The 20,643-nt window shown below is 48.9% G+C and overlaps 1 protein-coding gene across 11 annotated transcripts in view; it reads left to right on the top strand.

Moving 5' to 3' along the window:
• The window catches only part of BCAS3 (BCAS3 microtubule associated cell migration factor), a 299,613-nt gene extending 284,062 nt beyond the window's left edge, over nt 1–15,551 (top strand). For 7 of the 11 annotated variants that reach the window (XM_069033155.1, XM_069033159.1, XM_069033158.1 and 4 more), the window contains one exon: nt 14,672–15,551. In XM_069033155.1, coding sequence (XP_068889256.1) covers nt 14,672–14,820 — 149 coding nt within the window. In that variant the 3' untranslated portion in view covers nt 14,821–15,551. Of the gene's footprint in view, nt 1–1,334; nt 2,602–14,671 lie in introns of those variants that run through there. The other 4 variants (XM_069033164.1, XM_069033162.1, XM_069033163.1 and 1 more) reach the window with 4 other exon arrangements.
• Nucleotides 15,552–20,643: the final 5,092 nt, after the last annotated feature.

Below are 20,643 nucleotides of genomic sequence, written 5' to 3'. Positions count from 1 at the left end.
TTTTTTTTTTTAAGTCAAATTTAGGATTCTGCTGTTCGGAGCAGAGAGGTCACAAGGCCCTAATGTATTTAGCATTGACTGCCCTCTCTTGTAGTGCGTCTATTAGTCAGTAATTTGATTTGTACCTATTCATTTGCAGTCCCTGCAGGAGCTCTGAGCTGGCCCCAAGTATAATTGGTGCTGTCTCTATTTTTACATCATTAGATTAGCCCCGACTCCTGGCCACTTGTTGTCTGCGCTTGTCTGTCCATTTATACAACCTAATGTAACACAAAATTCATTACTGATCACATTACTTTCAACTCTGAAGCCAGCTTTGTGATAAACATTTTGTTAACCCTTCCCTGCCAGCGCACAGACCTGGGGGATAAATGCACTTTCCCTTGGCAGGAAAAATCAATATCATAATAAAACAAAGTGCAGTCACATTTCTGGATTTGTCATTCCTCCCGGAGAAAGAAATGGGGAGGAACATATAGGAGATGACTAAATGGTGCCTGCATCCAGGCATCTCACTCTGCTCAATATGAAATGAGCTCAGCAGTGTCCTTTCTACTGGAATATAAAGAAGTGACACAAGATAGGGCCAGCACTCAATTTAAAACTTAATTTCTTACTCATTGTTCTGCAAGTGTTTTAGCTCTTCTGGTCAGGCTGTAATCAGGTTATGACATTATTGGAACTGGACATTTTTCTTCCCATGCTTTGTCTCAAAAGCAGTGAACAGAGACACAGTTCCCTTTTTCCGTGGAGATTTGTTGCTGTGTTGGGGTTTTTTTTGTTTGCTTAGGGTTGTGGTTTTTCCTCCTAATGATTAAGCAAATTAACTGCAGCACTCCAGAATTTCACAGGAAAATTCAAAGCTCTGTCCTGTCTAGCTTGGCTTTGCTCACATTTGATTGTCTGCTGAGTCCCTCCTAAAGCATGAAGCTGTTTGCATCCCTGAGGCTTCTGCTGTTGATTCCAGGGGGAACAAGAGGAGAGCCGTGGTAGGTATTGCAGCCAGGGCTGAGCATCCTCCCAGCTCTGCTTGCAGCATCCTGCCCAGGAGGTGATTCCTGCTACCCAAATATGTTTTGGTGCACGCAAAAGCTGTTGGGTTTTTAACAAGTTTTCTAAATTCATTTTCTGTTTGTACAGCTTGGCTTGGAAATCTGTTATTTTGGGTTTTCTAAATATTTAGAAATATTTCTCAGTGTTTATTAAATCTTCCCTTTAAAAGTCCGAGGCCTGAAGCCTGCCTCACACCGACTGGTCCCACACTGGGAAGGGGGCAGGAGACAACAGGATTTTTCCATCTGTAATTCCTATAATTACCTTGTCATTCCTTTTAGGAGTCTTTCTATGGTGTTTTTGTGTAGGATATGACTTATGGCAAGCATATCTCTCTCAGTAAGTATAAGAGCCCTCGTCTCCCAGCATCTGAACCAGGACTGGTATTTTTACAGCTGTTTTGTGAGCCAAAACCTCTTGCAGCTGCTGAGGTGGTGGCAGAAGAAAGACAAGACAGTTCCTGTCCCTCCTCCCAAGCCCAGCAGCCCCAGAGAGCCATTGAGTACTTGCTGATTTTTGGGATGTGCAGCACAGGCCGTCACAAAGCCCTCATAAACTATGCATTGCCCTCTCCAGGGGAGATGGGGGAGGAGGCTGTGGGATGGAAACCCATTTGTGCAATAAATTGTTAAGCAGTCAAACTGTTAAATGAACACTTATTAGAGGGGTAGGATGAAGTATGAGTCACCAAACAGCAAAATCCACATCAACACAGCAAAGCCTCTGCAGTAAATGGGAAGTCAAGAGCCAAAGCGATGCAAACGTTCCAGTGTGAGCCAACCCTCTGGTCCTGCAGCTTCCAGTCCTCTTCCACCCCATGATCTGCTCCTGGTGCTTTGCACAGCAGGCACAGGTCCTTTGGGGAGCTCCAAAGGGCCACCTCTGCCAGCTCCAGGTCCTTCTCCCTTCGGATGTTGTATTGTTCCCTGTCATTGTGTTGTGGCCTGCAGCTGTGCCCTCACCTCCCATCACCCCTGCACCTTTCTCTGACAGAATATCCCACAAAGAGTCACCTGATTTTCCCAGTAATCCTGCCTTGCTCTCCTTGGTGGAGTCTGAGAGCATCAGGCCTTGCTGGACAGTGATGGTGTTGGATTTTTGATGTTCATAGTGTGCCTCAGGGGGCATGGTCAGGATGAAAGAGAGGGCCAGGGAAAAAGAGAAACAAACCCAAGGGGGATTTTGGCTGGGGGAGGATCTCAGTGATCAGTGGAGACTCCCTGGAGCATCCCCATGGGATCAGCTCCACTGGCTGCCCCCAGAGGAAGGAGGGTTGTGGCCAGGTCCCTGGCAGTGCTGGGAATACTTAGTCCTCCTTGAAGTATATATCCTAATTTGTGGTATGAAAAGATTAGCTTTCCTTCCATTCCTAGCCTGCTGTCTCCCCACCATGGATAATACATAAAACAGTAGACTTTTATTCATTAACATTTATGGGAAAATGTTAATATTAAACTGTAAGTGAAAAGCCCCATCTTATTGAATTCTTCTGCTGTGTTATTGGGAGCCTAATTTCATTTTGCATTTAAATAAAAACCAGATGACGTTCAGGACGGTCAGGCAAGCATTCTGTAAGTGAGAATTTATCTTGCGATCTGGGTAAACAATGTCTCATCATTTAACAGTTATTATAAATAATGGGGTTTTAAGCACTTTGCTGGGAGTTCATATTGGCTCCACACGGGTTGCACGAAGGGAGAGAGAATTTCAGTGACATCTTCCAGGCATCCGGTGAGGAGGAATCATATCCTGAGCTCACTTCTCAAGCTGCAGCAGTTTCCATCCTCCTCTAGTTATTATTGCTCAATATCGTGTGTACCATCCACTGACCAAAAAAATGAAGAGGAAGGAAAATGACAAATTGGTTGGAAGCGTTTTGAAGATGAAGAAACCCTGTTTGCAGCTTCCCCATGAAAGGGGAAAGGGTTCAGGGCCATGCAGAGGTTCATGCAGGTAGCTGAGCCTCCAAAAGGGAGATTCTTTCAGTAAAAATGGGGCTGTGTAAAAGCTGTGCATTCACAGAGAATGAAAAAGATGTTGAGGGAAAATATAAAGACAAAAAGATCATAAGGCAGCTGCTTTTTCTGTGTTTCTGCTGGTGCCCTCTGAAATGACATCTGGTGGTTTTGTGCTTGGAAACGTGTGAGGTAACTTATAGAAAGAGTAAAAACTGCTAAAAAAAGGTAAAATAGGTTTTCCCTCACTCCTGTTGCTTCTGTTCTGCTTTTCAGCGCTGTCCCTTCACTGAGGAGCACTTTGGTGCTCTCTGGCTTTGCTCCGTGTTCCTCAGACATCACCAAGAGCCTCAGAGATCCCTCCAAGGCGTTTCCCACCACAGGCAGGGAGCAGCTTCCCTTCAATCTGTCCTGCATCCTGGGGAAGGGGGAATTAGTTTTCTATGCAGACAGGGGGGTGAATTTTAGTAGCAACTATGTGCTGTTGTGGAGAGATCCTGAATTTGGGAGCTCGTGAGGCTGGCTGGTGACGTCACCTCCCTGAGTCCACCTCAGGACATGAACTGCTTGCTGCCTTTTTCTGTGTGACCCATTTTATCCCATTTTCCAAAAAGACCCCCACAGCTAAAACACCATCTTCTTTTTTTTATTTCTTTATTTATTTCTTTATTTTGGATATTTATTTGTTATTCCCTTGGTCAGTGACTTTCTCAGTAACTGCCCAACACATGAACTTTGTGTTTACACCAAAACTTGATGGTGTTGTGAAAGACAAAGGGTCAGTATCACTTCTCTGACTCTTTCCAAAGATGTTTTTCTGGGAAGGCTGCAGGCAGGAAGGTGCTGGCGGGGTCAGCAGCCAGGACCTGCCCTGCTGCCTCTGCTCCAGCTCGGTGGGGTCCAGGAGCCAGAGGGGCTGGGGATGGAGAGCCCTGGTTGGGATGAGTGTCATGGAAATGGTGGCAGTTTCCTAAAAAGATTCCAATGCCCTGTGTTGTGGAGGATGCTTGGATGCTGTGCTGGAATTCTCCACAGCATTCCCATGGATGGCATCTCCCATCTATTCCCATATGCCACAGCTATTCCCACTGGGTGCTCCCACCTTGTCAGGTGGAAATGGCATTTAGAAGCATAAATCAAGAGACAAATTAACCCTGCAGCCTCCTTCCCTCATCTGCAGCCATGGAGGCAGCAGTGGGAGGTGAATTGTGCAGGGACAGATCCCTAATCTGCAATTTGGGGGTGCTTTTTTGCCTCTACTCAGGGCTACTTTTATCCACACCCTTTGGAAAAAACTCTTTTGATTATATTATGCCAGGACTGTGTTGTCTTTTTGGTTTATCTTTTGGAAAGGTGGCTAGTCACCCATCAAAATATGAGCAAAAAGTCTGCACAAGAGCACAACACGAAGAGCAGGTAGTGATGTGAACTTCACTGCCAGGTGCCCATATCCAAGGCAGAATCTGTCCAGCCTGAGATGACTTAAATTGCCTTTTCTGGGGGATGTGACCAGAGGAATGCCTTGGTTTGCCATTAGGTCTTTCAGATTTCACACAGGGTTACCTTCCACCAGCTCCTCCACCAGCTGCAGCTCATCTACACGTTTGTGAGTGCAGCTACAAAGATGAAGTGTAAGAGAATCAATGCTTAGAACAATTTTTAAAATGCGACTTTCAAAAAGGAAAAATGTTGAATTTATTATTTCCAGCTGCCTTCTGTATTCAGGAGCACAAATGTGAATTGCTGTGTTCAACAGCTCTGTTAACAAAGGGACGAATTAAGCTTTGAAAGTCATTTTTATCAAGGCTCTTTCATATTTGTGTCTAACATCAGAATTTGGAGCTGTATAAATAAGAGAGAGTGTATTAAGAGCCTCAAGCAGCCCTGCAAGAGAGTGAGCCCACAAGACAGAGCTGTTGTTTTTCCAGGCTGGGTTAATACTCAGTCAAGGTAGAGCTGTGATTTTAAGGGAATGACTGCGAGCTCCGAGTGCTTTGTAAAATTAGGGCTGTGTTTACAAAACTGGTCTGCTTGAAGCAGCCATGTCAACATAATCTTTAAAATAATTGAGTGAATAGACTAAATAAATTGCACTCGGAACTGGGATTATTTGGTTGGGTTTGGAGTTCTCAGTGACACTGAGCTACTGCCAGGGAAGTGGGAGGAGGAGACTCTGGTCCTGATCTCCACCTGAGCTCTCCCAGCTCAAGAGCCTTGAACTGTTTAGATGAGCAGACAGGGCTGAGGCTGTGGTGACATCATTTCGTGAGCTTCAACAAAACTCCCCTGATTTGGACCAGCTGAGCATCTGCTCCCCCCCCAAACTTTTTAACTTTTCCTTTGAATCAAACCCAAATTCCAGTCTGGTCTAGCTTCCTCCTCAGCATCAATCTGCACCAGGGGAGCAGCCCAGAGCCTCTCACTGGCCTGAAAGGCCACTCTGTGTCAGAAGTACTAGAAGTTGTGCCAGAATGACTTTGCTTTGTAATACTATACTTCTGCAATGAGCTCCGCAGTGTGTTTGTGTCAGCAGCACAGAGAGCACACGTGTGAGATGCACAGAGGCAACACTCAGCACTGGAGTCCACCCCAGGGCTTGTCTTCCTACCTGAGAGGCTTTAAGGAGGCCCAGTGCTGAGGTGGCATCACAGAGAGGAGAGAATTAGGTCTTAGATGGGAAAGGAGCTGAAATTTGGAGGATCAGGTGTGAAATTCTCATGCAGAGTGTCAGCAGTCACTGCCCAGTGTCAGCAGTCACTGCCCAGACCCTGAGATCATCACCTGAGATCAGGTTTGTGGGTTTGACCTTCAGGCAGCTTTTCCTTACCCCGTTTTTCTGCTGGGATTGTTTGGCTGAGCCCAAGGAGGAGGAGAGGGGACCCCCAGCACTCCCTGAGGGCTCCTGACCATCCCTGTCTCTGCTTCAGCCACCTCTGGGACTGGACCCCTCTGTCCTGAGACTCGAGTGGCTCCAGCTCTGGAGGGAAGAGGGATGCCCAGATCCACACCTGTTTTGGATAGAAAATGTTCCAGGAATGGGAGCATTGCCTCCAACATTTCTGAGCAATATCCCCAGAGTTCAGTGGGTGCAGGACGTGGTAGGTGTCATAAACACGCATTTTACTTTGAATTTGTAATTTCCTTCGTGCAGTAGAGGCTGACAGAGGGGTCAGTGTTGAGCAATCGGAGGCACTCCTATAACCCTGGGAATGAGAGACCAAACCCAGGAATTTTAATACAGTGTTTTCTCTGCAAATGCTTTTGGTCTGATATACACAGATGTGCTGCTTGCGTAACTGGAGATGCAAGATAGTTCTGCCTAAATGCATTAAAAAACTTGTCTACACACACTGACTGGCACAGGAAAGCATGTATTCCACATAGGATATCTTACAGGAATCTGTAGTAGCAGCATAGTGAAACTTTCAGGATGGAGTAAGAGAGAATTCCTTTAAACCCAAGCAGCCATTGCTGCATGTTCAGTGAAAAACCTCATCTGTAAATCTTGCACAAGGAGCTGTAGGCTTGCAGGATGTGATGGGCTACAGAAATGATTTTCTATTTGACTGTCATAGCTTTTGAAATTTTCACATGCTGGCTAAAATCGGCAACTCATCCTTCTGAAGAGCCATTTATGTAGGAAAACATCCTAAACCTCTTTACAAAAATATACAGCTCTAGGAAAATTGAGATCATTTTTTTAAAGCACTGGAAGTCATTGTGAAAGTGCCTATCTTGAGGAATATTCTCCCTCTAAATGCCAGTCCTTTATCTGGTGCACTTTTAACCTTCCATAAAATGCTCAGAGTCAAGTCTGGCGAGATGCCAGAGTCTTGGATCTCCCACTCCATGGGCTGGAGTCACAGGGAGCTTTCTGGGTTCTCTTTTTAAAGGAGTAAACAACCTGTTTAGAAGTTCATGCAGGAAAATGTTCTGTCCTTTTCTCAGCAATCTCTTTGTGCCTGAAGCAGACCCAGACATTTCTGTGAGCTCAGGTGTCCGCCCTGTTTTGTAAGTGTTAAGTTGTTTGGCATCTCCGCAGTGAAATCAGGCACTAGAAATGAGATTTGGGGTCTCAGAGGGACTCTGATGTTCAGAAGGCTCAGTCTTCATTCCCCTGGATCTCTCCTGCCTCCTGTACCTCCTCATCTCCTTGCTGGATCCTGCCACCTTTGTTCCAAGATGCCAGGTTTCATCTTCAGGTGCATGGCATGAGCCAACTCTGTGTGGATTCAGCACTGGAGTTACTGTAAGGTAGTTTGACAGGAACTAATATTTTACATAGACCATTGAATCCTGATTTCACAGAAGTTGCTCAGGCAGTGTTTCCCAGTCTTCTTGACTTGCAAATTTAATGGAGGTGCTTTTGTGGTGCCTCAGCATCTTCCAGGTTGTGACAGGATGAGACAGTTCTAACACAGGAATTGATTTTCAGTGTTCAAATGCCATCGTTTTAATTTTTTTTTTCATTTCCTCATTTGAAAATAGTTTAAAATCTGTTTTCTGAAACTGCTGAGTTTATGAAAAAAGGAAAAAGAAACATTTCTGAGGAGCAGGTCTGTCACAGCCACCCAGAGCATAGAAGGAAGTTGGTCCCACTGCACTGGGTGTCAGTGCAGGTGAACAGGCACAAGGCTTGGGGCAGAGAGCAGCTTTAATTGACTTTTAAACATTATCATAACCATATGAAATTGTAATCATAGCAATATATAAAACTGGGAACTGACTTTTTGCTTCTGCTCCCTTTGGAAAGGAGCAACGCACATTTGCCCGGAAATTTCAGCCATCTCAAATTAAAGCCAGCTTGGAAAACTAAGATTTTTAATGAGGACTTGGTGCTTTCGTTTTGCTGGAATTGAATATTAACAATCTTTGTTCATCCAAATACCCAAAAGCACAGGTTCCCCCGGGGGTGCAGTGCCCCCCTGTGCCCTCCCTGCCAGCGGGTCCGTGGAACTCCCAGCGGGGCTGGAGCCCCTCGCTCCGAGCGGCCGCCGAGGGTGCTTGAGATGGATTATAATTAGAGCTCCCTCATTAGCATAATTGCATTTCATAACAAAAAAAAAAAGGAAAATACTCAAGAAAACCCTCCAAGTGCAGCAGCAGCGATGTAATTTCCAGGCATCCCGGTATTTCTGCATCCCAGTGCATTTTCCAACCTCACGTCAGCTTTTGAGCTCTTCTCCACCTTGTGTGTCCCAGGCAGCAGCAGCGGCTGCCCTGGGCACCAGTGGTGATGCTCAGAGTGAGTGTTCCTGCAGAAACAGTGCCAAAGGCATCCAGCAGAGTTTGGGATGTTGTCTAAATCCTGAAAGATGGAGCGTTTCCATGTACAAGTGCCCTGTGCGAGCTCCTCCCGGGGAGCACATCCCGCTCCCTTCAGCAGCAATCAGTGAAATTAAAATGTTTAACTCACCCATTCACTGGGGAGCGTTGTGTAAATTACAAACAGTTTAAGAGATCCTTAAGACTTCCATTGTGTTAATACAAATTGCCTTTTAGCGTTCCCTTTAAATAGGGCCCTTTTGAGTGAGAATCCAGATGGCAGAAGCTCCATAATTATTATTCATTACAGTTAATAAGTAACACTCAGGAAGCCCCAGTCAGTTCTGCAAGTCCCCCGTGATGGGCATTGTGTAGATGTAAGGGTGAAAAAATAGTCCTTGCCACAGAATCTGTCAGGATTTCAGTCAAAGACAAGGAGGTATGAAGGGCCCTTATGTGTGCCTGCCCCAGATCATGGACCAGGCTGGCATTCCCAGAGCCCTGTCTGCAGGGAATCTCCTCCAAAAGGGAGTGAATTGTCTTGGATTTTAAAGTGAGGCTTGAATTTTTGCCTTTTAGCTGTTTATTCAGAAGCCCCCGTGGATGGGGAGGGGTAGGTTTGGTGAGCAGCACCTTGTGTCTCTCCCCACGCCTGGAAAATGCCTGTCCCACATCCTCATTTCGGGAAGGGGCCGAGTGCATTCCTGTGTTTGTGGCCCCCTCGGCGCACGGCAGAGCCTGAGAAGTTCCCCAAAATAATTGCTGTGAATGACAGAAATGAAATCGAGGCGATTCGAGCTCTGCTGGCCATTACCCCACTTCCTGCATTCCTACTTGTTAATTGTCTTAATTCCTAACGAGTCTTCGGGCGTCTGATGGACTTTCTGATGCGTGCTCACTCCGATGCTTCCTTCCCTCCCCTCCCGGGCCTCATCCCTCACCAGAGACCTTGTTCCTTTAAAAATGCCATCCTTAAAAATCAGAAATACTCAGCCCAGCAAAAGGAAAAGGGAACTTGACATTAGTTGAGCTTGAAAGGCTCGGTGCTGTGAAAAGTGACTGACGTGTGAAAAGAGGCTACAATTAGTTCTTTCCCCGAGCACTCTCCCATTCAGTCCAGGGTCACTCCTTCAGCGAGCTGCGGCTTTGAGGGTAATGTGTTGTGACAGTTTGAGATGATGAAGAATAATTCTTGTATTCAGAGTTGCTGCCGCTTCCCCGCTGCCCTGACACATCAGGCTGCTGTCATTGTATCAGTTATCCCGGCCACGGCTCCGCCGGAGCCCGGGCAGCCCCTCCGTAGGTAAGAGGAAAGGGTCGGCTCTTCCAGAAAATGATTTGGGGAGGGTATTTTGAAACTGTGCTCAAGAGGGGAAGGCAAACAGAGAGAAAGGAAAAACCATTAGAAGAAATAATGCACTGGAGAGGAGATTTTTGAGTAGATGTAAAGGAGATACCAGGACTTCAAGTGGACCACTACAGGAGAGCACGGCTAAGAAAGGCAGCATAATTTATGAGTGTTCCGGGCAAAAGAGGGCTATATAGATTTTCTTCAGGCATTGAATTAATGTGCCCTATAAAATGGTTTCACATTTAGGCTTGGCAGGGCTTTGTACCTTTCTGGATTTGATGGGGTCCTTTTGACAGTTCCTGGAGCTTTCTGGAACGGAGGGTGCAGCCGCCCCGCTGGACCCCGAGCGGCACGACTCCCCCAGACCTGCGGACCCCGGGCTGTCCCCAGAGCAGCTTCTCCTCCTCCTCTTCTTCCTCCTCCTCCTTCCACCTTGGCAGCCAGCTCAGGGAGAGCAGCGTGGCTCACCAGAGGACTGAGGGACAGGACAGCCTGGCTGCGGCATGGTGGTCGGGAATATCGGCAGAAGGAAATGTTTCCTGGGAGGTTTCATTTTCAGTTCCTCGTGGAACGCCGTCCACGCCGCAGGAGGGCTGCGGGCAGCGCTGGCAGCGATGCCAAGCAGGGAGCAGCCAACATCTGCTCCCAGCTCCTCTGGTGCCCCATTGCTGTCCCAGTGTTCCCACAGGCCCGGGGCTCTGCTGTGAGAGGGGATGGCTGCCCTGGGGTGGGCCAGGGACTCAGGATGGCCACTTGCCATCGCCAGCAGCCACGAGGATTTTTGCTGCTGCTGCCTCCACCATGGTGGAAAGTGTGTGTGCCCTGAAAATCCTGTTACTCTGGGACCCTGGGTGATGCCAGCGGTGCCCATTACTGTTACTGTCAAAAGCGCAGGCAGGGCTGTTCCCAGCTCCCCTGAAGTGACTTTCTCCTCATGGCTTCAGCAGATGTTCCAGCTCCTTTGTCTTTTTTTCTTTTTTTTTTTTTTTCTTTTTTTTATTTTAGAGCAGGCAGGACTTTGTGAATCGTTTCCTCCGGGGACATGGGCAGGTTTTAGTATTTACGTTTCCAGTATTAGCATTTATTTGTATTTGTGTTTGTTTTTCACGGGCTTCTGAAAGCCTCAGGGAGCCATTTATGGGGCCAAAATAATGCAAGTGCTGGTCTTCTCACAGTATTTCATTTCCTTGATGGTGGAAATGCTACGAGAAGAGCAGGTCTCATGTTATTTTGACCCCATAAATAGCTCCCAGAGGCCCCTTTCTTCCTTCTCCCACCCACTCCCCCCCAAATCAAATATTTAGGTTTCTGCAAAGCCTGACTTCTCAACCCTGGTTATCTTGCTTCAGCAGAAGCAAATTGCAGTTATTACAAAATAGCCAGAGAGTCTATAAGGCCGAATGGGTTTTATATGATGCACAATTTGTTGGCTACTGTACAAGTTCATTAAAGTGTATCATAAGAGGTTGTTTTACTGGTACATTTAAGGAAGTTAATACATCTCGACAGTGTATGCATGGGGGAATGCAGATACAATAACCCTCAGACTTGCTGGGGCCACGTCCATTCCTGGCGTAACTCCACCGGAGTGAACGGAATCACTGCCTGGGCAGCACTGTCCTGCTCTGCTGGAGTGCTGCTGTACCCTGATCCTGCTGCTCTGGGCTCTGCTGACACCCAGTCCCATCTTTCCATGGAGGTTTGCTCCTGTTTTGTGTTTTTCAGCATGTTCCCAGCACAGAGGACATCAGTGGCCTGACCGGATGTGTGATGTGTCTTTTTAGGGTGGGAAGTGTTTCAGCTCCTTCAGCTGTGCCACGGGGGCTTGGCTGTCCCATCCCGGGGTGGCTTTAGGGACCTGCCTCTCCTGATAGCCAACAGCCCCACCATGCAGCTCCTTCTGCACTTGTTTGGTCTGTCCAGGTGCTGGGTCTATGAGAAAATTGTCCTCCAGTTTTCCCTCTCTAACAGGAAGGGTGTCCCCATGTCATGGAGCCATTCCCAGTCTTGTCCAGGCTTCCCATGGGCATGGCGCTGAAGTTCCTCTGCCGTGCCCTGGTCTGCTCTAAGGGCTGGGAGGAAGAAAAATAGTACACACTGGATTTATTTATTTATTTATTTATTTATTATTAATGAAACAGTCCAATTGGGGGAAACACAGGCAGACGTGCTGCCTGTGGTGCTGGGGGTCAGCTGTGCGGGCAGGTAGCTCCTGGTGGCCATGTAATGGCTAATTGCCCCCCTCGTGTGACCCAGCCGTGCTCCAGAGCCGGCCCAGGGTGAGGGCAAGAGCCCAATTTCCTGAGCACAGCGGCAGCCGCGGCACTTTTACAGGGCTTCCTCAGGTATCAGAATACACCGCTCGTCTGCCCGGCCGGGTAATTAGTTCCAGAGCGAGCTGGAGCTGTTTGGGAGCACCCGGACTCGTATTCCATGGGGAATGTGTCCCCCGGGATGGCAGCTTGGATGTGGGAGTTCCCCGGGTTTTAGCCTGACACCCCCTAACCTGGATTGAGCTGGAAAATCCCCTCCAGAGCCTCTGCACCTCCTGTACCCTGTCTTTCGTCCCTCCCCGTCAGGAATTGTCAGGTTTTCCTGCCTGACAGCAGCGACGGGAGCTCGGAACAGCCGCGCTCGGAGCTGTGGGACGCAGCCAGGACAGGGCTCCATCCAGGCCCTGTGCCCGCCGCTCTGCATCCCCGATTCCTGCTCCCTGCTTTTTCCCTGGCTGGCATCAGTCTCTGCAGTGCCACCCCCTGGCAGGCCCCCGCAGAGGTGACAGGAGCTGCCGGCCGCAGAAATCCTGCAGACCCCAGAAGAGCCCGAATCCCCCCCAAATCCCACCCGGACAGGGCGCTCGGTCCCGCGCCAGGCGCTGAGGGACGGGCAGGAGCTCGGCCCCCAGGGGCAGGAACAGCCGCGCAGGAGCCACAGGAAAACAAAACTCCTCTCTCTGTCCCTCTCCCTTGTTTTGCTGGAAACGCTTTGGAAATCAATTATAGCTGGAAAAGAGAGTGAAGTCACCCCGGGAGGAGCTGCTCCGGGGTTTGGGGGAGCCCGGCAGTGCTGCCCAGCACCCCCAGCTCTGACGTGGGACCTTTAAGCAAAGCCAGCTGTGTGCCGAGGGAGATAAAAGCCCCAAATCAGACAGGATAAGCACAGTATTAGTGTGGGATACGCCACTCATTTCTGATTTAAATTACTGTTTTTACTTCCTGGACTCTTGGGAGAGTAAGGATGTGAGGAAAATGAAGAGGTTTAGACATGGACATTCCTTTACGAAATACTGGCAAGAAATGGTGATGAATACAGCTGAGGTCATTACCAGCGCTGCTTTCAGGGTGATCAGCTTCCTGCTGATTTGTTTTCCTTGTATCCTGGGCAGATTATCTCCGTTGCAGGTTACCTCCAGGATGAGAGATTAAATCCCACAGCCCTCACTGCTAGGTGTGTGCTCGCCTGGCTGCTGGCCCTGCAGTGCCCGGGTGCTGAGGGGAGCAGGGCAGTGCCAGAGGATGCTGGGGTGGGATGCTTTTTGTTTTAGGGAACAGCTGACTTTCTGCTGTTCCTTGTACTTTGTGTATAGATCCGTCCTTATCACGGGGTCCCACTGCAGCCAAAGGACTGCTGTGGTGTTTACAGGAGGTTAAATATCCCAGGTGAGGCAGTGGAAGTGGCGGAGGTGCAGGAATATTTAGAGAGCAGAGCAGGCACTGCTCCTCCAGCTCTTGCAGCTCCTTTCCACCCCAGCCAAGTCTTATATAGGACCAGAGAAAGGTTTGGGTTGGAAGGGACGCTAAAGCTCATCCCATTCCACCCCCTGCCATGGGCAGGGACACCTTCCACGATCCCAGGTTTGCTCCCAGCCCCATCCAGCCTGGCCTTGGACACTCCCAGGGATGAGGCAGCCACAGCTTCTCTGGGCACCCTGTGTCAGGGCCTCCCCACCCTCACAGGGAACAATTCTTTCCAAAACCCAGTCTAAACCTCTCTTCCAATTCAAAGCCATTTCACCTTGTCCTGTCACTCTGTGCCCTTATAAAAAGTCCTTCTCCAGCTCTCCTGTAGCCCCCTCAGGTCCTCTTTCCCCCTTGGCAGCAGATGAATTTGCCCAAAACTCCTGTCCCCATCCCATCCCCTCCAGCCCAGGCTGCACAAAGTCCTGCTCAGCGTCGCACATCACAACTCCCCAGAATATTTCTTGTATCCTGTCACCACTTTCGCTCTGGGGAAGGATTCCTGTGCCATCCCTGGGGCTCTGCCTCATGTCCCTGCTGCATGCCACTGCTGAGTGCTGCTGGGGGGATGCTGCAAGTGGCCACCGAGTCAACTGTGGGGTTCAAGTGGCTCACAGAGAGGCCACGGTTGGAAACGATGCCCTGCACACCAAAAATCCTCCTGTTTGCAGATTAGGGAGCACTAAAGGCTTTGGGAGGTCAGAGAGGGGAGATGTCTGGGTGGGTGTGACCAGGAGAGGGACAGCCACAGCCTGGCTGCTTTCTCTTTTGCTGTGAGGCTCAGCTGAGAAAAGGGGTATTTTCTCTTTGACTTGAAAAGGCAGAGTTATTTATGTCCATTTGGGCAGGATAAAGGGCTGTGGAAAGTCCCTGGTGTTCCCAAGGTGGGGAATGGCAGTGGTTATGCACTTGCTGGTGCACACTCTGCCAATCCCCCTTCCCAGCATCATTGGGAGGGAAGATTTTCCACCTTCTGCCCCCGTCCCCTTCATACCCTGCTCAGTTCAGCCATGAGATCCCCACTATGGAGGCCTGATATGTCCTCAGTCAGCAGCCTCGACCCCGGGGAAGGGCAGCAGGTATTGTCTCCGTCTTTGGCTCAGCTGAGCTGTGAGCCCAGCTGGAGAGAAGTAGAACCAGGAGCTGGCATTCCTCGGGAGCAATTCCCAAATCAGCCCCAAAAAGAAGGACGATGAGCAAACATTAGAACAATGCAGCAGCAAAGGGATTTGTCAGTAAAGCATCTGTCTTGACACCGGGGGTTTATCCCAAACACTAACCAGGAGCTGCTCTCTCTCTCTCCCTTGCAGAGCTTCAGCGAGAGGGAAGCATAGAGACGCTCAGTAACAGCTCCGGCTCCACCAGCGGCAGCATCCCCCGCAACTTCGATGGCTACCGGTCACCCCTCCCGACTAACGAGAACCAGCCCCTGAGCCTGTTCCCCACGGGATTCCCCTAAACGAGCCGCCCATCAGGGAGAGATCCAGACAGGGTAACGAGCCGACTCCCCCCCAAACAATCCCGCTGTGTCTGTCACCTGCCAGCTCCCGGCGGCATGGGATGGTTCTCCTTACGCTGATGATTATTGACAACTCTTAAACCTTCCTGAAACATACTCATGAAATCTTGACTCTGTGTTCCTGTGCAATATGAAGAAGCTCCATCTTCAGTCCTGATAGCTCTGCGGCTTCTTTTCTCGCTGTCTTCAGGAAGAGGTTGGGTGAGGAGAAATATTCCTAAGCCATCTTGGGTCAAGCACATGGTTTCACAGCTTGGTTTCTCTGCTTTTTTCTTGCTGAGAGATGAATCTCCGTAGCTCAGAGGAGCTCTCGCCGTTCGTGAAAGTGCCGAGCATTAATGGATGAACTGGAGAGACTGGAAACTGGAGGACTTTCTGTGGACAGGGTTGATGATGTTATTCCTTCCTCGTCGCGTCTCCTTGCTGCCCTTCTTCCCCTCTGATACTCATCAATGCCAGGAGTATTGCAAATGGAAATGTTTCTTTTTGTTCTTTGGAAGAATTCTCTCTCTTTCTCCGTTTTTCTTCTAGTCATGTATTTTAGAAATGTACTTAATTGACTAACTGCAGTCACGGATTTCTCATATTTGGTTATAAAAGTTGTTCATTGGAACTCAGATATCTGTCCAGAAATGCATGTGTCATTGAATAAATCTAAGTTAAACAAGAAACTGCTTAAATGGCAATGTTCATGGAGCGTTACTGGGCTGACTGTGGGCTTTGTGTATCTCCCTGGACCAGACTCTGTGCGTATTTACTGACTCGAGGGCTTTAATTAAAGCCATCAGTGGCTGTTAGGCAGCCAGTCTAGCATGGTTTTGCCTCCCCATTTCCTTGTCCTCGTGTGCACAGGCAGGTTTTTTAAAAACAAGGTGTTTAGGTGGTGTGCCTTGCACCCTCTTGGCACCTCTGAAAACCAACACCCAGCTCCCTGCTTTGGTTGGGGCACTGCTTCTTCATCCCACTGATTTCAGTGGACAAGGACCAAGTGGTGGAAGCAGAGGCACCCACTTCCATCCATTCTGTTGTAGGATCATGGATCAGTGGCTTTGCAGAACAGCCTGAACCTCTGCACCCTTCTGAACGTGCACGGTCAGAACTAGCACTGCATAACCCTGCTGATAAAACAGTCCTGGGCTCACACATCATAACCACACGAATTCCTACATCTCAGCCAACTTGTGTCTAGAAGCAGAGTGAGATGGGACTGTCAGCTTATGAAATTCCCTTCCCACTACTTGTTTTTAATAGAAGCCGTTTGAGTCATGGCAAGCAGAGGAAACTATCTAAACCCACAAATCTTACAGCTCCAGCCAGCCACACCAAGGGATGCAGAACCAGCCACCCTCTTCCTACTCCATCCCCAAACACCCAGTTCAGTCTTGGGCTTGGTTTGGGGTTTTTTTTTTTTTGCTTTGATTTTAACTGTAACACAGCCACTCAGAAGGTTTTGTTTTCTTCAGGCTTGGAAACCGCTAATAAAAAGCGAGAGTTTATAGCAATAATTTCAGTTTCTTGCTTGGTTTTCAGTCAGTCTCTTCTCAAGCAAAAAAATAACTTCCTTGGGATGAAATCAGAGGAGAGTTTTGCCTCTAAGTAAGTACTTGCAGCTCCGGCCCGCTGGCTATATCTGCTGTAATGTTATGTTCCTTTTTGTCTGTAAAATAAAGGCTTGAAGTACGGGATTGAGGGCAGGACTGGCACCGCGGACAAATGGGACCGCAGGGTCAAGTCAGTCCACACCAGTCAGGGTTTTTCACACAGTTCAAGCCAAGGTCAGCTCCAAAAGTTCAAACAAAATCCAGATTAACACATACAGAAGGGATTGTGTTGTCACCGTGATGCTTGTTTCCTTTCAGGCTTTCCAAGGAGCGGGGTAAGGGACAAAGTTCTTGCAGAGGAAGGAAGGAGGCTCTTCTCCCTCCTGCTTGGGACAGCCTGGCTGGTTCTGACTGAGCACACAAAGTAGGATAGCACATAACACACAGTGGTGTCATTGCAAATGTATTTGTTGTTGGCAGGCATTAAATCACTTTTTATAAGTGCTGCAATATGGCCATGTGGAAATTCCCAGTCTGCAAGAAGCTCCTTTGAATCAGGATGTTTTGTTTAAAGTGGGGGGGGGGAGGGAGAGATTAAAAAAAACCCTACAAACTGGGGCTGTACCAAAATATTTTCAGTCTGGTTCATTGAAAAGAATGTCCTAAATTCCCTGCTGTCGATAGCCCCACAGCCAAACTGTTAAGAAAGCCTCGAGCCTAAAAAAAAAATAAGCATTGCTATGAGGTGGCTAATTTAACTTTAATTTGATACTTTCACAGATGACCCAGCAGAATAACCACTGAGTTCCAGCTCTTCTGTGAGCCAGAGAAAACTGAGTGTGTTGCAGTGATGACTGTATAGGATCTGATTCATTGATAACTCCGTAGGGTCTGAGTTATCACTAATTCTAAGGTCTGTAGGGTCTGATTTAATGATAATTTTATAGGATTTGGTTCAAGAATAACTCTATGGGGTCTGATTCATCAATAATTCTATTTGATGCAACACATCCCTGCACCGTGTTCTTCACTCACACCACACTCCTGCTCCCACCCATGGCCCTAAAAGCCCCCCATTTCAACTGAGTGCCAGGTGTTCTCATGCCACACAACCTTTCCTCCTTCTCAACCTCAGCAGCAATGTGAGAACTCATTTTCAGGCACCAGGATGGAATATTTCTGTTCCTTGATGAGTCTAGAAGCTGCTCTTAAGGGAGGTTTGCCCCTGACTTTAACACAACCAGGTTTTCAGTCTAGGGACTGGATCCAAACCCCACTTAAAAATAACCAGAGGCTCATGGTCTTTGCAGGATTTCGGGCGAGCGGCTCCTGTCGCTGTGGAAATTCTCCAGGTGAGTTTCTGACACGCCTGGTTCTCAAGCACAGCAGCTGGCAGCCCAGCAAGAATGTTGTGCCATGATATAAACCAAAGAGCCCAAGAGACACGGGGACTTGCAGGTTTTTAAACTGTTTCCAGTAGTTGTAAGCAGAGGGCTCCTGCTGAGTTCAAAAGGCAAAACGTCTCATTTAAAGCGGGACGGACTGTATATCATTCTGGGCATAAAGTGGGGCTCCTCTATTAAAAGTTGAGTTCAGATTTCATGAATTAACATGAAATATTGCTTTCTTATCCTACCCTGGTTTCTGTAATAAACACACGCGTGTAGTGGGCTTAAATCATGGGAGGGAGATGTTGGGCTGCTTGAAAAGGAGTGGGGAGTCAAAGGTTCTCCAAATGTGACAGCTTGGAGTTCAAATGAAATCAAATCTCAGGACCAGTCCGGGGCCTGGGTGTAACCATCAGGGTTTCCTGGTGCTTTGCAGAGCACGTGGAGCTCAGGATCTGGTGGCTTTGCTGGGGATGCTGAGCCCTGCTGAGCCCCAGCCCAGGCAAAGCCCATCCTGTCCCTGTCCCTCTGAGGGAACGGACTCTGGTGTGTCCTGCCCTGAGCAGCATTCCGCAGACCCAGAACATTTGCTGGGGACGAGGCTGGCAGAAGGCAAAGGACTGGCAAAATACTGCCAAGATCTCCATCCTCCTGCCTCAGCAGAGAGGCCAGAGCAGAGTTTTGCTGCAAAGTGCAGCTGTCAAATCCCTGAACGCTGCTCCCCGTCCTCTCTGACCGCCCAAGCGAGAGGGTAAATCCATGGTGCTCTCACCAGGGCTTCCTTAGTAATTTTTTGAGGATCCAAACCACGTCTGCGCCACGTCTCTACATTTATTTTCTCACTCCTTTGCTCTGGCTTGTTGCTGTGCAGGGTAGGAAAGTTTGCGCCATTTCCTGTTGTCTTTCCCTTATGCTCCTGAGATATTGTAAAAATGTTCGGTATCCTCCAGTAGGTTGTAATCACTTCACCCTAATGTTTCACAGCTGCTAAGTGTAACTTTAAACCCAACCGTTTGAGTGCTTACAATTAGCGAGTCAATGGGGCTGAGATCGGGTCTTTGTGATTGCAAAAAGGAGAAAACGAAACTTTTCTTTTTTTACCCTGAGTTTTAATTGGATAAAACGGGAACAAAAGTTGTGGAGACGGGGGGGAGTTTTAATGCAATAAATGATTAGTGGCTTGTGTGCTAGGAAGAAAAATAATTGAATCCACTGCTTGGCCTGTTTCACAGATGGAAAAGGCACCGGGACAAGCATTTGTCTGCGGCAGCGCCTGTCCCGGGGACGGCAAGGAGCCCCTCTCCGAGCTCTCCGCTCCCCGAGTGTAGGGGCAGAGCTGCTGGGAACAGAACTGGGAAGAGACAAGAGGCTTCAGCTGTGCCCCTCACCTGTCCCTGCCCCGCACATCCGGGCAGAGCATCCCCTCTGTCCCCGCGGTGGAAAACCGTGGCACAGGGGCCGCTCGGTCTCACGCTGTCCCGTGACATTGATGAACACCAGTGTAAATTTGGGCTCGAACTCGAGAGTCCTCCCAGCCCGACAGAGTGAGACCTCCTCTGACTGATGTCACCGGGTTTGTCCCCGCTCGGCCCCCGCCTCCGGCACGTGCTGGGGACAGGTTTCAATTATCCCACAAAATGCCTTTACCCCGGTGGAAGCAAAGGGCAGGACCCAGCGGGGTACGAGTCACCAGCGCCGGAGCTGGCCCGGGGACGTGGCGGGGCGCTGCCTCCCTGTCCCCTGGCTGCACCCAGGTCCTCCAACTCTGCCCAGACCGAGCCCATCCTGTCCAGCGGCACTGCTGGACGTGCCACATGTCCCCCCGGCCCGTGGGACACGCGGCCATTCCTGGCTGTGCCTGGGCATTGACACTGTCCCATCAATTGCCACCCATCCCTCCCTGGGCTCAGACCTAATTTGAAGCTGTGCATCTGTCAGTGAGTTCCCAGGCTGAATTTTTGCCTTTCTTGGGAATTTCTGCCACAGGAAATTACGCTAAAATACTGACGGAAGGGTCAGGGGCTTGCAGCATTCCCTGTCGCCTCCATCTCCTTCCCTCCATCACATCCCAGGGGATGGGCACAGTGCAGGGATGCTGCTCCCTGGCAGCCCTCCCTCCATGGAAAGCATTCCTGCCACCTGATCATAAATACTAATGGATAGCAAAACCCTGGTCTAAGTCAAGGAGGAGGCTCTGAATTTTCTTGGGAACTTTGCTGTCTGAAAGGTATCTGAAATATTCCCTAGCACTCAGCCTATCAGTGGGTCAATTATACGGTGAGCAGTCATACAAAGTTAATTTCTAATTTAATACAATGTTAAAAGGTTGTCAGGTTAAAATCTAATCTATAAACGAGACATGAAACGTCTCTTTAAAACAAGTGTTGCGAACCAGTCCTGGCTCAAACCACAGGCTGCTGCTTCTCTTATAGGATATAATTATTTCCCAGTGAGTATTTACAATATTATTACAGGACATTAATAAAAGGTGGTGCCACTGCCCATGTGGCAGCTCAGTGCCAACTGGTCATTAATCCCACTCCCATCCAGCTCCTCTCCCTCCAGACCCTTCTCTGGAGAGGTGGGAAGTGTCAGCTCGTGGGGCCATGGGAAGCAGGACAGGGAGAGAACCAAGTGTATTTTCACTTAAAAAGTGGGGTTGTGGGAGGAGGGATCCCGTGATGTGTTCTGGAGGGATCACAGCATCCCTGCATCCCCCAAGGAGGAGGAGGCTCTCCTGGGATGAGCCGTAGGTGGCAGGGTGGGAATGATGGGCGAGTGCATTCCTTCCTGAGCAATCCGGGGAGAGGACTTTGGCAAGGGTCTGCTGCGGG

Source organism: Aphelocoma coerulescens, chromosome 19 (genome assembly GCF_041296385.1).
Source record: "Aphelocoma coerulescens isolate FSJ_1873_10779 chromosome 19, UR_Acoe_1.0, whole genome shotgun sequence".
In the NCBI taxonomy this organism is placed as follows: domain Eukaryota; kingdom Metazoa; phylum Chordata; class Aves; order Passeriformes; family Corvidae; genus Aphelocoma; species Aphelocoma coerulescens.
This window is presented reverse-complemented; position numbering and strand designations above follow the sequence as displayed.